The sequence below is a fragment of the Centropristis striata genome, chromosome 23, assembly GCF_030273125.1.
Source record: "Centropristis striata isolate RG_2023a ecotype Rhode Island chromosome 23, C.striata_1.0, whole genome shotgun sequence".
In the NCBI taxonomy this organism is placed as follows: Eukaryota; Metazoa; Chordata; class Actinopteri; order Perciformes; family Serranidae; genus Centropristis; species Centropristis striata.
Genome location: NC_081539.1, coordinates 24,784,426 through 24,801,670, shown reverse-complemented (window position 1 = coordinate 24,801,670; position 17,245 = coordinate 24,784,426). Strand labels below are relative to the sequence as shown.

General features: G+C 41.0%; 1 protein-coding gene across 1 annotated transcript in view; it reads left to right on the top strand.

The window, feature by feature from the left end:
- Positions 1-17,245, top strand: part of mpp7a (MAGUK p55 scaffold protein 7a) — a 209,685-nt gene that overhangs the window by 112,964 nt on the left and 79,476 nt on the right. Inside the window, exon 6 of the mRNA XM_059326847.1 lies at positions 2,851-2,982. Coding sequence (XP_059182830.1) covers positions 2,851-2,982 — 132 coding nt within the window. The remainder of the gene's footprint in view (positions 1-2,850; positions 2,983-17,245) is intronic.

Sequence of the window (17,245 nt, the reverse complement as noted above, 5' to 3'; positions counted from 1 at the left end):
CATTTCTCTGCCCGGGCTGTCACTCCTCAGCCTCTTCTCCTCAGCTCTTCTGTCCTGCCTGACACTGTAGTTGAAGATGTCTGAGTCAGAAGCTCAAGAAACTCTGCTAAATTCTCCTTTCTGGACACAAATATTATACCCATTAGCTAGCTAGAATGAAAATTGCTAAATGTGCTGGCTAAAGGGTTGTCACTGGGGCGGGAAGGCGGGAGGCAACTCATGACAAAGTGCCAAGTTAGGGACTAACTTTACTGAACACTAGCATTGATAGCAGACCAATAGCTTACTATAGTCATTCCTAACTTAATTTGTTTATTTCCGCTATTGAAAGGGAAAATATTGAAATGGACAGCATAAGATTAAAATATTCAGTAATGCATCTTTTCCATTTCATATTTGGGGGCCGCATATCATTTTTCAGAGGACCGCAATTGTACCACAGGCTACAATTTGAGCTAGTATACCTTAAAAGGGATGGTTCAGATTTTTGAGGTAATTACTGACAGTCAACTTGTTAGCCGTGTTTCCACTAGGGGGAAAATTGGCCACCGGGAAAGTCTCAGGCCTCACCCTTTCAAAAGTCCGCTCACTCTGCGTGTCTCCATTACAAGTTAGCCCCCAGAGGGATTTATGAGACTCCGGAGGTGACGTATGGTTTTCGAACGTCGCAACAGATTAAACACGGGCAATGCTAACTGTGCACATAGTGTCCAGTGCTTGTTGTAAACAAACAGATCGATAAGTGAACACGTCCTGCAGCAGCAGCATATACACACTGTACTGCTACAGAGCTAACTGTTAGCCTATTAGCAATTTGCAGACTGGACGCTAAGGGGTTAACATCCCCTTCGGCTCTGTAGCTGGGAAAGACTGCTGCAGAAGGACTGTGCCACTTCGACTCAGCCTTGTTAAGAAGAGTAAGAAGGAGTCTCCAATAACACCAGAAAAAGTCCCTGGATTTGTCGCTTGTCGCTTTTTGGAAAAATAGTCACTAAAGGGGTCTGAAAAGTTGCTAAATATAGCAACAAAGTTACTAAGTTGGCAACACTGCTTCGCTGGCTTTTAAAAATGGCACGTGTTGTTGTGGCGTTGAGTACTAAATCACATCCTGCTTCGCATTCTATCCAATCATGAGCCCCGCCTCATTCCGGGTCTGTCAAAAAACTCATTTTACCCGTATAAACAATGTGTACGGTATATAACAATATGTGGACAATGATATGTCCACCAATTGTTGTTGCCATCCACAGCCTTTTCATTTGGCACTACTTTTTGTTAACCAAGAGATATTTGCCACAGCAAAATCAGAACAAGAAACAAAAAAGTCAGATGATTGGTGATTATGGTTATTAACAAGCCAAATGATCCGAACCACTAAATTTAGATGTTTGTTGATGTTTACAATGGACAGTTTGTATCAGTCCCCTTCGTTCTCTTTTCTAACCAAGCCGGGGCATTTTTTAAAAACTGTGTGATTGTCTGACCACTCATGTTCCTTTCCCCAATAGACTTCCTTTTAGTGATGTTATAGAATTATTAGGATGTTGTTATGTGTAATTCTTTTAATTTTGGGGGCAATTTATGCCTTTTATTGCACATTGGATAGCTTGGGAACCAGACTGCCGAGCTCATGTTTTATTTGCTCTGGCAGATGTGTCTGGTCACTCTCCCAATCAGACACATTTGTACACGTCCTGGCTACACATTGAACAGAAATGACAGCAAATTAGAAGACAGAGAGAAAACAAAAGTCCGGGCCAGATGGCACCCTTAACCATTGGCCACTGGGGTGCCAAATGATCACAATGTAATTAATACAGGAAGGATTGATGACTAAAAGTAAAAAAGTTACACCCAAGCTGTAATAAACTGGTATCACTCTGCTAGTTATAGGAAAGTATTAAGGTAATAAATAGAAGCAAGTCCTCACAAGTGTACAAGATGAACTGTGTGTGTACGTTTGTTGGTCAGCTTGTCTCTCAGTGGATCCTGTCCACAGAGCTCCAGTTGTGTCTCCTCCTCTCATCTGCTCCCAGTTAGCAACATCTTGAACGCTGTACTGCAGCATGCTCCCATGTCATAAAACACAGCTCCTCTTCTCACCATATCCCTCTCCCCCTCTCTCTCTCCCTCTCTCTCTATACTTTTGTCTGGCACATGGGGTGGAAGATGTTTTTCTCACTTTTCTCTCCCCCTCTCCTCAACCACGGAAAAAGCAGCACGCGTCCAGCTGCATCTTGGTCCGGACATGGAGTCGTTAAATAGTTTGAAAAATGAACGTCTCAATGGCATCATTCTTGTCTGTGTCCCGTCTCTTTTTTATGTCTGCTCGTGAACGTGTGAAATATCTGAGGCGACTGAGAACTTCATTTACTTTGAGCCTGCCGCCAAACACTGCAGAACATCACTTCTCCGAGTGTTCACCACCTTGCCCTGGAAAGCATCGGTACTGAAAATGATTGCCACGGTTGCCCCCCCCACCTCAGACGCTCTTTCAACCGCAGTCCCCGGCGAGCAGTGGTCTGGGGCAGGCGCTGGTTGCCTTTAATCAGAGAGATGTATGGAGGGAGAGCATGGGTCTAATGGCAATTAACGCATGTAGCCACAAGTTCTGGCTCTGAATGCATTCAAATCCATCACCCAGCACCCCAATTCATAACCATCCTCCCTGCAGTCTCTGCATTTTCTCTGTCCTGCTCAAAGAAAGAAATGATCGATTGAACTTTTAATAGCTTGTATTGCTATTCTAATTAGACCGAGGCAAAGCCAAGGCCTTTATGGTTTGACTGATAACCCTTGCCTCTTGTTTCTTTCCTCCCATCCATCCCTCTATCCCTCTCCCGCCTCTAGAGCCTCCTGTCAGTCCACGACACCATCGCCCAGAAGAGCTACGACCCCGAACTACCTCCACTGCCTGAAGACATCGACGACGATGAGGATTCGGTGAAAATCATACGACTGGTCAAGAATAAGGAACCTCTCGTAAGTAACTTTGTCAGTCATATTGAGAAACAATAGCCATGTTTCGAAGTAGAATTTTGGAGTGAAATTTAGAAATCTAGCGTTAAAGAAAAGGCAAATTAGGGACGTTTCCATCAACCGGTTTAGAGAGAAAAATCGAAGATGCATAAATGTGCTTTGGTCAGAAGATGGCAGTGTAATGTATCGCTGATAGCTAATCCGTCAGTAAACAGTCAAAAAAGCAGAAATTGAGCAAGAAAAAATGATTAAAAAAAATAGGTTGCTAATCAGTCAACTTTGGCCACCCACGGGAGAAAATATGTATTCAAGAATTAGATTCAATGAGGCAACTTATAATTGTTCTTTCATGTCAGCTCAGGGTGTCCGCAGGGTTTTAAAGGGTGGTAAATGAAATCAGCCAAATATAATGCCATTTAAAAGTAATTAACATTATCTGACAAGGTGTTAAATTAGTTGCAGGTTACCCCTAGCCTGGGTATACCCATGCTGCCTTGCAAGCTCAATTTTGTTTCAAACTGCAAGGTGTCCATGACCGATTCTTAGCCCTGCTTTTGGTATCCAATCACAGAACAGGGAAGGGAGGGCAAGACGATGACACGTACTATTGGACAGACGGAAGCTTGTAGTTTGCTTACGGGATCCAACATGGCTGCAGCAGATGCAAAGTTCTCTTTGATCTAGCTGAAGACAGTGTTCTAGATAGTTGAGAGAGAAAGTTGATTTTAAAAGAAGAACAACACTTGGCTTTACACTCCTTTATCACCACCAAAAAGGATGTTTTAGCCTTGCTTCCAACCTTTTTTATATTGGTACCTAGTGTTTTTCAGCAACTCCAAGATCTTTAACATGGTTTTAAAAAGTAAACAGATTGTATAAAATTATGTTAGTGCGTCCCAATGGCCTGGGTGGAAATGCACTGACCATAGGCCGCAACATCTCTGGAGGGAGTCAGGAGTACATGCAGGAAAGGTGTAAAGATACTGAAAGCAAGTAATGTCTCCAACATAAATACATAATCAGGTTCTTTATTGTCTGTGGTTAATGGAAATCCTGCTATCTAGGCTTTGTTCACTAATCCCTGAGTTTCTGAATCCCTCCTGTACCAAAGCAGCATCCCCACCACAGGTCAAGCCAATACCATACATGCTTTTGAGGTACTTTCCTGTGGGAATCCAACCCACAACCTTGAAGTTGTAAGCACACCAAAACAGACCACAATTACCCTGCTCTTGGCCATGAGTATTTTCAGCCAGTCTAGGCTCGGTGTCTGCGAGCAGCTTCCTTTTCTATCCTGGTCAGTGTGGCGGCTCTCTCATTGTAACATGCTTCTCACGTCCACACTCTTCAGACATGGCCCCAGACATCAACAACCACCAGTCTGTTCCAGCCTCGGGCCCCAACTCTACAGCAGTGACATCTTGGCCTACACTGCAAAAAAGTGTTAACCAGATAAAAACACTAAATCTGAGGGAAATGATCTTGCTGCATGGACAGATAATTTCACTTGACGAGATTTCTTAAATTAACCCATAAGAACCCATGGTGACCTTGTAACAAACACTTTAAACCTTCTAGAATCTAAGTTTAAACCAATTTAACAATTCTAACCCATTAATAGAGTGTCCTGTATTGCATTTAACTTGTTCTGACCATATTTCCTGTCACAATTTTGACACATGTTATGGAGATGCAAACAAAAAGGCAAATGGTTATTTGTTTTTATTAATTATTCATTTGTTACTTAAAAACAAATTGTTGTTAAACAACACTATTAATGTCACAATTTTGATATTTGTTGTGGAGATGCAAAGAAAAAGTCAAATTTGTGTTTCGGTAAGCAGAAAATGTCTAGTTTATTTATTTTAAAATAAGAAATATTATAAACATAATTACCATAAACGCCCAATGTAACGTTTATGTCACATCACAGATCTTTGACATTTAGGGGTAGTATTTAACATCATAAATGTGTTCTATGTGGTCCACTTGGTCTGTGGTATGTATCCCCCATAATTTTCCTTTAAGGATATTTGGGTCTGGGTTCTTATGTGTTAAGATTATTAAATCTAGAAATAAGCATATTGAACGCTTAAAATAAGAAATTAACTCTTAAAACAAGATAAATTATCCAACACTTGTAAATCTAAAATGTTTTTTATCTTGGTAAGAAACAAATAACTTGCAGTTCACTCTGCTCGGGTCAGTTCATCGCTGCTTTAATAGATCTTGTTTTAAGAGTTAATTTCTTATTTTAAGTGTTCAACAAGCTTATTTCTAGATGCAACAATCTTAATTGAAGCAACCATGTCAAATGAAATTATCTGTCCATGCAGCAAGATAATTTCCCTCAGATCTAGTGTTTTTATCTTGTTTTTAGACACACCTTTTTTTGCAGTGTACATTCTTGTGTTTGCCCCCTGTCTGTTTGTGTCGTCTGATGGTTGCCATTCCATGCATTTCTCTGCTCCGGTCATCTAATGGAGCTCATCTGGGAATGGGCTACTGTAGACCCAACCAAGTCTAATTGGTGCTGGTTTTGGTCGCACCACATACCTTTTATTTTAGTTTTTTCCCCATTGTTGTGATTCTCCTCCACGGCCTGTCAAAGACCTCCATCTGTCATCGCAGCACTTTGTTGTGTGCGGAGGCCCCGCCCCGCTTTGATCTGCGCCGGACGCGTCCTGGCCCCGACCGCCTCTATTTTCACTTTGTGGTTTTCGCCCTGACCACCATCTTGGCTCCAGGCCGGCGCACTCCTCTCACCACACCCGAGGGAAGGAGAACACACCTAAGCCATTTTTGGGTTCCTGCCTGTTGCATGTTCTGCAGAGCTGCTGAACGTAATAATGTGGCTTGGAGGAATTCTCGCTCTCCCTCTCGACACACATTGTCGCGGGCGCTTCCTGCTCCGGCCTCTCCCGAGTCTGATGTTGGATCACATTCCCTGAAACCATAATGTGATTTACACCCGAGCCCGGTCAGCATAATCATCTCGCTGGTGTTATTCCATTACATGACCTGATTCTTTTTGTCTCAGTGATTTGGCTCCTGAGAACATCTGAAACGCACATTTACGACGTGTGATATTGCGTGTTATTGTACAGTACTGAAGGTGTTAATTATGGAGAGTATATTTTTGTAATAATATAGTGGCTCACTTTGAGTTTATAGGTTAAGGGTGCACACTAGTTATTGTGTGTTTCCAGTGTTTTTTTAAGGGTCAACACAAGGTCAGTTTTATAAATACTCCAATTTAAATGAGGTTTCATTTAACGTTGCTCTTTAAATGCAATATATCATCAGTATCACCGCAATATTGTTGCAATGGCTGCTCCGTTTTCTACCAGTGTATTTCATTTTCTTCACCCCATATGGACTTAAATACATAACAGGCCACAAAATTAGATTTATAGCAGGTAATTAAGCAATGATAACTTCCAACCTGCATTGGACAACATGTTTTATTCATAAATGTAACAGCTACAGCCACAAAAAAAGCAGATATTGAGCAAGAGAAAAAAAGAGAAAAAATAGGTTGCTTTATTACATTATCGGGAAGTTATTACATTATCAGGTTCTACAAGGTGGTAAATGAAATCAGCCAAAAATAATGCCATTAAAAAGTAATAAACGTCATCTGACAAGGAGTTAAATTAGTTGCAGGTTACCCCGTCACAAAATTTGCCATTGCAACCAAAGCAAACCATACAATGGCAACATGCTGGAGTAATGGGAAGCAAGTTCCTTCCCTGTAAGTCTTAGCTGCCCTCTCACTGCCCAAAGGACCCACAGGGCACAACTGCTGCCCACAATCTCCTGTGGTGGCTATAATTTAGGCTTGACCGTGGTGTGGACAGCAGTGGGATTCTTCTGCAGGGCATAGTTTTTCTGCGCATGCATGAAAGAAAACAATGAATTCTAAAGTGCTGCTTTTGTGGCAGTAAGTAATCTCAGAGATGCCATGTGTGGTGGTCTTGTGTTGGTACTGCGGACACCAAAAGAGACCTTAATCTGGCCTCTTGTGTTCAGAAAAACCTCACAAAGAAAGACCTTTAAACAGAACCGATGACTCTTCTCTGTCTCTTCGTCTTGCATTCATCAAAACGTTCCTGTGGGAGTGGAGCAAATTGCTGCAGTAATGTAAACTTGGACTTCTACAGTTCCTAGTATATATTACTGTGTAGCTAAAGGCCTTTTCACATCAAATTTATGCTCCGTAATCTGTCAGTTTTATGCACATTGACCTTTCACACCTCAGCTGCAAATATTTTGAAATAAGATTTGCGGCAGAAAGAAGTGAAACCTGTGACATAGTTTACTCTGAGAGCTCCAGCAGCCTTTACTTATCTCTGTTTTCTTTTCTTTTTTTTCCCCTGCCATTTAACATTATGTAGCTCTCTTTTTTTTCTTCGAATGCACATTATAAAAAGAAAGGGAAGAATTTAGACAACATTGTGGCTGAAGTTAGAACAATGGTCACTTCTGAAGCTGCTTGTTTTAAGACAATAAAATGATTGTTTCAGCCAGGACCAGTGACTGATAATGACCTACTTCTCATGGCTGATCATGAGTGTCTCCTGCTATACACTGTAAAAAATGTTTGTAGAAATTACAGTAAAACACTGTCAAATTGCATCAGAAATAGGGCGTAAAATTAAAAATTGAACATCACTGCAGTAGACACTTTTTATTACCGTAAATCAAGGAATAGTACAAAACTTTTAAACTGTAGAAAAAGGAGAAATACCATAATATCACAAGGACACAATTACCCTAAAAATAAACGTATTATTCAGTCAAAATTACAGTTTTTGATAATATGTACATTTAAATTTACAGTAGGAAACCCACTCACTGTATTTTTTATGGTGAAGTTCTGGCAACCACAGCTGCCGATATTTTACCGTAAATTTAAGTTTTTTGGTAACACTTTATATTAGGGAACACATATTCAACATTAATAAGATGGTTATTAGCGTGCAAATAATTAACATATTGGCTCTTAATTAGTCATTATTAAGTAGTTATCAATGCCTTATTCTGCATGACCTTATTATACAACCAGTAAGACATTAACTAAGAGTTATCCCTCAATAACCTCAGAATTATTGCTTATTAGTATAAGTAAGGAAGTTGTTGTATATGAGTTACGATCTTAATATGTTTTACTTTGTATGGACTTTATAAGTCTCTACATAGCGGTGAACAAAACCACTTACTTACTACTAATAAGCAATAATTCTGCGGTTATTGAGGAAAAAACTCTTAGTTAATGTCTTACTGGTTGTATTATAAGGCCATGCAGAATAAGGCATTAATAACTACTTAATAATGACTAATTAAGAGCCAATATGTTACTTTTATTTGCATGCTTATAAGCAACTAATTAATGTTGAATATGTGTTCCCTAATATAAAGTGTTACTGTTTATTTGTATTTTTTTTTACAGTGTACTGTTTATCAGCTATAATTTCATTATCAGAATGATAAAAAATAATGTTATTTTCCCATTGTCAACCAATTATTTAAGTTTTTTAAACACAAAACAACATGAAAATCAACATATAATTCAGTTCTCCATCACAGAGGATCCTAGCTCTGCATCACCACACACACATAAATGTGCTGACATGGCATTGACATACATCAAAATTTTGCACTAAGAGTTAAATGGCCATAATGTTAATTTGTCATCTGTGGCGGTAAAGTTACTCTGTTTTATGACCGTCTAATTTGACAGTAAATGTTAAGGTCCCGCATCTACCTGTGGCCTCTTAACAACTGTCATCCTGTACATCTTTAAAGGGAAACTGACCCTAATGAACAGGTAGATCGTACATTAAGGAAACAGCCAGCGGGTCATATGCTCACGGTGAAGTCACAGCCATTCCACTAACCAATAAAAAGCCTCTAATTGCGCCGGGTCCTCATTCACTGCCGCACCAAATTGATTTGGATGTGCCCTTTAACTTGCAATTTCATATAATCAGCCTGAAATTCTCAAACTTGACATCATAACAACACGGCTGTACAATATCTAATTTCCTCTCCGTCTCTCCTTACTTTGCTCTCTTTTATTTTCTCGTTGACTTTTTCTCAGTCTGCCTTTGTCTCAGTCTACAGTGGTGGTTATTGTGGGGAGTGGGCTGCAGTTAGAACACAGACGCCTCTCCTTGTGACTCATCCATTAGCTTCATTAGTTGAGTGGATTGTATTCAGTAGATCTGATTAATTGCTATCATTTCTCAGAGCATGTATTCATGGCCATTTCACTGAAATTCTTCTTCTTCTTCTTCTTCTTCTTCCTCTTCTTCCCCTTCTTCCTCTTCTTCTTCCTCTCCCTCTTCTTCTCCTTCTCCTTCTCCTCCTTCTTCTCCTCCACCTCCTCCTTATTCTTCTTCTTCTTCTCTTTCTCCTTCTCCTTCTCCTCCTTCTTCTCCTGCTTCTTAACCTTCTCCTCCTCCTCCTTCTTCTTCTTCTTCTTCTTCTTCTCCTTCTCTTCCTTCTCTTCCTTCTTCTCCTTCTCCTTCTCATCCTTCTCCTTTTTGTCCTTCTTCATCTTCTCCTCCTCCTCCTTTTCCTCCTTCTTCTCCTCATTTTTCTCCTCCACCTCCTCCTTCTTCTTCTTCTCTTTCTTCTCTTTCTTCTCTTTCTTCTCCTTCTTCTTCTCCTTCTCCTCCTCCTCCTTCTTCTCCTGCTTCTTCTCCTTCTCCTCCTTCTCCTTCTTCTTCTCCTCCTCCTCCTCCTCCTTCCTCTCCTTCTCCTCCTTCTTCTTCTTCTTCTTCTTCTCCTTCTCCTTCTCCTTGTCCTTCTCCTTCTCATCCTTCTCCTTCTCCTTTTCGTCCTTCTTCATCTTCTCCTTCTCCTCCTCCTCCTCCTCCTTCTTCTCCTACTCCCTGCTCTCCTGATGTTCCCCCAGCCTGGTGGATTTATTAGCTCCAGTGTCAGGACAATGAAATAATTAGGTTTGGAGAGCAGCACAAACATGTGTGCGCATACAGAAACATCAGCTCAGCCATGTCTTTTTATTAAAAGAATGTGTTATTTTGGATAAAGTTTCAGGGCAGTTTTGGTGGAGGGGGGGCTAAATGTGAGCGCTAAGGGGGTTGCGTCAGTGCTGAAATAGTGGCAGTGTAGCTGATATACTGGTGAGGTTTGCCTCAGGTGATAAAGGGCTTGAGTGCAGACTGACTAATAGGAGAACTCTGGACTAAAAGTTGGAGGAAGCTAGAATGCACTGGTGTTACACAACTTATGTCGCCCTGCCAAAAATAAGAAAATATCCAGGAGCTTGGAGGCCTAAAACATGAGCTCTAAAAATGTCCACCTTAAAAGTTATATAGTGTTACAGCTTTTGCTGTTCTTAATGAAGCTTTAAATCACCAGTTTCTGGAGATTTAAGTGTTATTTTCTTGGTTCTGGTGTAGTGATATGCCATATTTTGACTATTTATAATTAGGGTTGTCACAATTTCAATTCTAAATCAAAAATCGATTGTAATGAGTTTTAAATTTCAGTTATTGAAGTCAAAAGCAGAATTATGTCACACTTGATACCATGTAGCCCATATCCCCTTTGCACTTATTAACATGCGTCTTGGGTGATCACGAGTTGAAAGCTCATACGCATTGAGGCCATATTTGAGATTCAACCGCTGAGACCGCATTCAGAGGTGGTTTGAGCCTCTCTTTGTGTTTGCATATAAAGCGGGGTATGAGATCCAATCACAAGTGGTCACACTAGACACATGATTCTTCAATTCTACAATGTCATTTAGCAGATGCTTTTATCCAAAGCGACGTACAAATGAGAGGTAATACAACACAAGCAAAGATGAAGTCAAGGAACGTAGCAGAGTAAGTGCTGTCGGTTAAGTTTAAGTTCTTTAGGACCTAAATGCTTTTAGGTCGTACGAACGGTCAGTGTGATACTTGTTGTTGACATTTGTGTAGATTCTTTATTTTCCTACACAAGCACATCCATCCATCCATCCATCCATCCATCCATGTCCACTTATCTGGGGCCGGGTCGCGGGGGCAGCAGGTTAAGCAGGGCATTCCAGGCGTCCCTCTCCCCAGCCACAACGTCCAGCTCCTCCTGGGGGACCCCGAGGCGTTCCCAGGCCAGGAGAGAGATATAATCCCTCCACCGTGTTCTGGGTCTTCCCCGGGGCCTCCTACCAGTTGGACGTGCCCGGAACACCTCTCACGGGAGGCCTTACCAGAACCCCAAACCACCTCAACTGGCTCCTTTCAATGCGAAGGAGCAGCGGCTCTACTCTGAGCTCCCTCCGGATGTCTGAGCTCCTCATCCTATCTCTAAGGCTGAGCCCAGCCACCCTATGGAGGAAAACTTATTTCAGCCGATTGTATCCGCAATCTTGTTCTTTCGGTCATTACCCAAAGCTCATGACCATAGGTGAGGGTTGGAACGTAGATGGACCAGTAAATCGAGAGCTTTGCCTTCTGGCTCAGCTCCTTCTTCACCACGCGATCCAGCACAACGCTGCACTGCTGACGCCAACCGCCTGTCCATCTTACGCTCCGTTCTATCCTTACTTGTGAACAAGACCCCGAGATACTTGAACTCCTTCGCTTGAGGCAGTACCTCTCTCCCCAACCAGAGGGGGCAGTCCACACAAATAAGTAATTTAATTTCATAGCATAAAAAAAGACAGGAGGAGGTCACAGGATTAAGCCACAGTTAGTGGCCTTTTGGATCCCGGCGGTTTACTCTGGATTCTGTAAGTTAAAAAACACACTCTTTGGCATCGCGGCAAATGCTTTGTTTTCCCGCTTTAGCAGAAAGGAATTTAATGTTTTGTGGGCGTTCCCATAAATTGAATTGAAAATGTGAACAACAGTTGTCAGGGCATAGAACCAATGATCTGTTGATCATTATAAATCAAAACTTGAGAGTCTATTAATGTCATAGCCTTCAGTGCTGAAAGAAAATGCTTAAAATTAAATTGAATGTGATTGTGATCTTAAAATCGAAAGTCTAATTGAATCATCCTCTTATGAACCTTTATTGTTAACTGACTTGCTGTGGAGGAGCTGCAGCGTCATCCTAAAGCATTCTGGAAAATCCCAGTCCTCACACACAGAATGCGTTAAGTAGCAAAAGACGACTTCCAACGCCCACAGGCGGGTACACCACAGCTGCTCGGGGTGACCATCGGGATGATGTGAGAACATTAGAGGCCTGACAAGCCTGCTGTGGCCGGCTCTGTTCCCCTCATCTGGATGTTCTGGAAGTCCAGTGATGCAGATGTAAATAGCAGACTTGGAGATGCTCGCCGCGCCTGCCCCGCTGTTTTCCCGTTCGTTTTATACATCACTTGACGGCTCGCTCAATGCCACTCAGTCGGTGCCGGCTCTCTTCGCTGTCGGAGGACCGTTCATTCACTTCTCCCACTCAGTTCATCTTCAGTTGTCCTCCTACTGCTGCAGCACGCCGTCTTTCTCCTGCTCCAAGTCTCTCTTGCTTCCACTCTCAAAGTCATTTCTCTCATCTGGTTTTGCTATCAGGCCCATTTCTCTGGTCATTCATGTGTATTAAACATTTTATTATAGGTGATGTAAAGCCATTATTGCTTTTAAGAGGTTACAACCTAATTATAATGCATTTCCTTGCCCTTCAAGTAAAAAGTTACCCCTTCTCCATGCTCTGCAGGATCTATATGGACACCTGTTGTTCAGGAGTATAGATTTATAGATGTATCTCTCCACATTCCTGTTCTGCTTTTGCGCAAAATTGTCATTACCGGTGCAAAATTGACACTCTATCCATCCATTTCTCACTCACTTCTTCCATCCAGGTTGTTAGGCTTCATTAACAGCCACAAACCCTCTACTGCCAGGAATGTGACAGGATCAATGTCAGGCTCTATCACTCCTCCTCTTCCCCGTTTCTCTCTAGTCTGTGTTGTTGCACACAGGATTGGTTTTCCCATCACGACTGGGCGTCACTGGGTGCAACTCAATGGAAACTGTAGACTGCAGGGTCCGTGCCATCCAGTTGGCAATGCCAACCGACATAGCGTCCTGCCTGGCACCAGCTAGCACCAATCAATACAGCTGTACCACCATTGGGCCCGGCCACCCAGCCGCCCCAGCCACTGGATACCAGTGGATCGGCTGGACTTCTCATTATACACCCACAAAATAGGACCAGTACAGCTTCAGAGCTATAGTATTTGCCGTGCATACAAATATAGATGACATGTCCAACATTATTATTGTAAAAGCTCCAGCTGTGTGATTGATGTCGGGGGATTTTTGTTACTTTAATAAGAGAGTTGATAATTGCGATGAGACAGGAAAGTCTTGCGATCGATTCGGTTTGTGACGAAAGTTAATTTTCCATGAATGGCAGTGGCAGGAATGAGCTATTGGCCATGTGACATGCCATGCTTTTCTCATCTGCAGCAGGCGGGCCTCCTCTGACACAATTAGGACGGTCGGATCATAGCCGCTCTGATTCCATTTGTCTGGAAGCTTTCACAAACTAATTCATTCAGATAGACTAAATACCATCCCGGTTATTAGGCATTTAAACTGCGCTGGTGTGAATGTATACAAACGCAGGTTTACACGGAGGATAAAGTTTTCAGAAAACCTTGGAGAGACCTCCTTGATTAAGACAGAGACTAGATGGATGTGAAAAAGTGACTTTTTTATTGTGTGTTTACATCAGAATGTGGAAAGCAAGGGGAAAGTAATGACACTGGCTGGGAATTAATGGAGCAGCTAATGAGATTAGAGCAGACAGCACACATGTTAGTGTTTTACAGATAGACCCATGTGCTTTAAAAGCAATACGTCTTTCACTTGATGGATTAGGCCGCAGTGTCTTGGGAGCGTTGCAGAAGAAGATGGAGCACCACGCTCTAAAACATGAGGACAAGTGGTGTTGACTGGCTCACTGTGTCATGTTGTGGCTGCACCAGCTTCAACTGCCTGCTGTTTTTTTCCTGCAATCATTTTGTATTAATGTTTATGTAGTGTGAGCTGTCACCATGTGCCTGTTCTTTTCTAGATGTCATGTGTGAGCACATAACACATGCAGGATGTGTGTTTGCATATATGTGCTCATGTAAGTGATAGTGATACAGGCTGCATTGCATTGTAGTGCATTGATTCAAGGGTCCCAGCTCATTAAAATGGTAAATAGAGTGCACTTGTATATCGATTTTATTCAAAGCGCTTTACACTACATTACCCTACAAAGCCTAACTACAGTAACTACATTTTTGTTCGAAATTGAGTTCTAACTAAAAATGATCTCCTTCATGTTTTTTGTTTTATCTTGTGACAAAGTTGAAGATTTGAATGTGATACAGTGTAGCCTTGTATTTCTTCATTATGTTGAATAGTGAAGACAAGAATAATAGAAATTTTAAGTTTATTTGATAGGGAAATTATTATATAGATAGTGATTAAGTAAAAAAATGAGACAAATTACATTAAGACTAAAATATAGCATTACTAATATTACGTCTAAAATACACAAATCATTAAAAAAAAGAGTTGTTAAACACTTTTAAATACATTTATAACAAAATCAGTTTGAAAATAATTATTCACTGAAAACAAAATGTAAAAGCTGAACGAAGACAACAACATTGTAGTTACTGTAGTTACTACTTTTTTGGGGCCAAAGGTCAGATCGTCATGATTTTTTAGCATAAAATGACATCATCAATACATGGAGAAATAAGTGTATATGTGTATATATATGTGTGTGTGTGTGTGTGTGTGTGTGTATATATATATATATATATATATATATATATTTGTATATTTGTATGTGTTGTTTTCTCATTGTTCAAAAGTGAGTTTTAAAGAACATACTTCTCTTGTAGAAAGTGAAAACCATTCGAGGCTGGTTAGTGTTAAAAATGGAAAGGCCTGCTCTACTATGTGTCACATTTGTAGATGTCAAAGTAACACATTTAGAAATGTCCATATTATTTTTTTAACCTTTTTATTTATTCACAGTTAAACCTTTTTGGCCACAGACCCGCTTCTCTAACATCCTGTCTACTGACCAGTTGCTGATATAGAACCAGATCCAGAGTTGTGTCAAAGCCTCCAGCAGGGAGTATTATTTGGGCTGCACTTCTAACAGCTGAGAGATACTTGCTGAAAGGTCGATGTCATTTATTAGGCTTTTATTGGGTTTCAGAGCCTATTATAAAAAAAAGATGGAGAGTATCGTGTGCCTGTTGGCTTTAACGTGAGGACTCACACTGTACAACTGAAAATAACCCTTTACATTCTGGGTGGGCACCTCTGTCGCACCTTGTTGATCTAATAAAGGCAAACTACCAAAGACTATTTTTGGAAAACATAACCGGCAGCATTAATTTTGTTTTATCCATCACTATTTTTTGCGCAGTAACGCAGATTAGCACGGAGCAGATTTGTGTAATTCTCTGTAAAATTCTCCCAGCATGTAGTTAATGGAATATTTCTTTGAATTTTCAGTGAATATGATATACAATCTAAAATAAAAGCAACATGTTTTTGTTGTTGTTGTTCTTTCGATTAACCAGCAAATAAAATACATTACAAACCAAAGTACAAAGTACTTAATAAAATTAAGTAGGGCTGCAACTAACGATTATTTTCATTATCGTTTAATCTGTTGATCATTTAAACGATTAATTTATTAGTTGTTTGGTCAATAAAATGTTGAAAAATATCAATTAGTGTTTCCCAAACCACAAGATGATGTCCTCAGATCTCTTGTTTTGTCCACAAAACAAAGAAATATTCAGTTTGTTGTCATAAAGGAACAAAGAAACCAGAAATATTCACATTGAAGAAACTGAAATCAGAGAATTTGGACTTATTTTCTTTAAAAAAACCTCTCCAACCAATTATTTGATTATCAAAATAGTTGATGATTAATTTAATAATCGATTATTGTTCGATTAATCAAATAATTGTTGCAGCTCTAAAATTAATGCAAAAGTCATTTAGCTTGGGACTCTCAGTATTTCATATTTATTATTTAAATATAAGAGCTGTGTTTTTTTGGCATCTGGGTGATGAGTCTGAGAATGGACAAAAAAATCGTTGTCATCAATCTTTTTTCACCTTTTTCCCCTCATATATGACTTGTGCATATTAGGAAACCCGGATTATAAAAAAATAAATAAAAAATTGCATAAAGCACAAATGGAAAACCCTGCGTGTTTGCTCATGTGCATGTGCTTCTCCTGTACAGCAGTGAGCCCAGCGGCTGTTACAGCACCCTCTCAGCCTGTTGAGTTGTGAATGTGAAAACATGCTCAGCTTCCAAAGCCACATCTGAGGCATTCTCAGATCCTAATCTCACGGCCCTCTTAGAGAAAACGTCTTCCTCCCATCATGTGTAATCATAAACGTGAGCACACATCCCCAAACTCCTGCTCACTTTCCGCTCGGCGTTCCGAGAGCCGGAGAGCTTCGGAGGCTGAATGTGGGCATTGTTGCCCGCTCCTCGGCGGCCCTGTTTCCCAGTCCCACTTTTGGAAATGAAAAGTGACATGTGAAAGTGCTGTTTTCTTTACCCGGGATAACGACAGGGAAAACACTAAACAATCCCAGAGCGGAGATAGACCTCTCTCTGTGACACAACTGTCTCTTTGTATGCAGCTCATGCTCTCAGACACACACATACAGTACATAATGACTACATATCTGGCACTGTCCAGCATGTAGCAAAGAGACGACGATCCCACTCAGTCTACATGGTGATTCATGCGGACAGTATGGAAAGAAATACACACGTTGGGTGAGATAGCCACACAGATTCACACACCCAAAATCGCGGGCACCTGTCTGAAGTACTGAGGTGGGCTGCTAAGTGTGTTTTCATAGCAACTGGGTAATGACTTGCGCTAACATTAAGGTTTAAAGAGGCAGAGGAGGAAAAGGAAAGAGGGGGTGGAGGAAGACAAATGAAGGTAAGCCGTTCAGTCAGGGCCCTCTGCATTACACTACCTGGCAGCTTCTCCTGGAATCTCTCCTCCTCGCCATAATTATCATAATAATGACCCGCAATTTTCCTTTTTCTCAGTATACTTGTTAATTACGGCTGCTAGGTCAAGACCGAGGTTAAGGAAATAAAAAGGGAAACCAGAGCCTGCTTTAGCGCGAGAGGGAGACTAGGAATGAAAAAAAGGAAGGGGGGAGTAGCTTTTATTAGTTGCAATCTCAAGTGATTTAATAAAACAGGTGGAAAGGCATGCAACAGGTCACCCAGAGGGGAT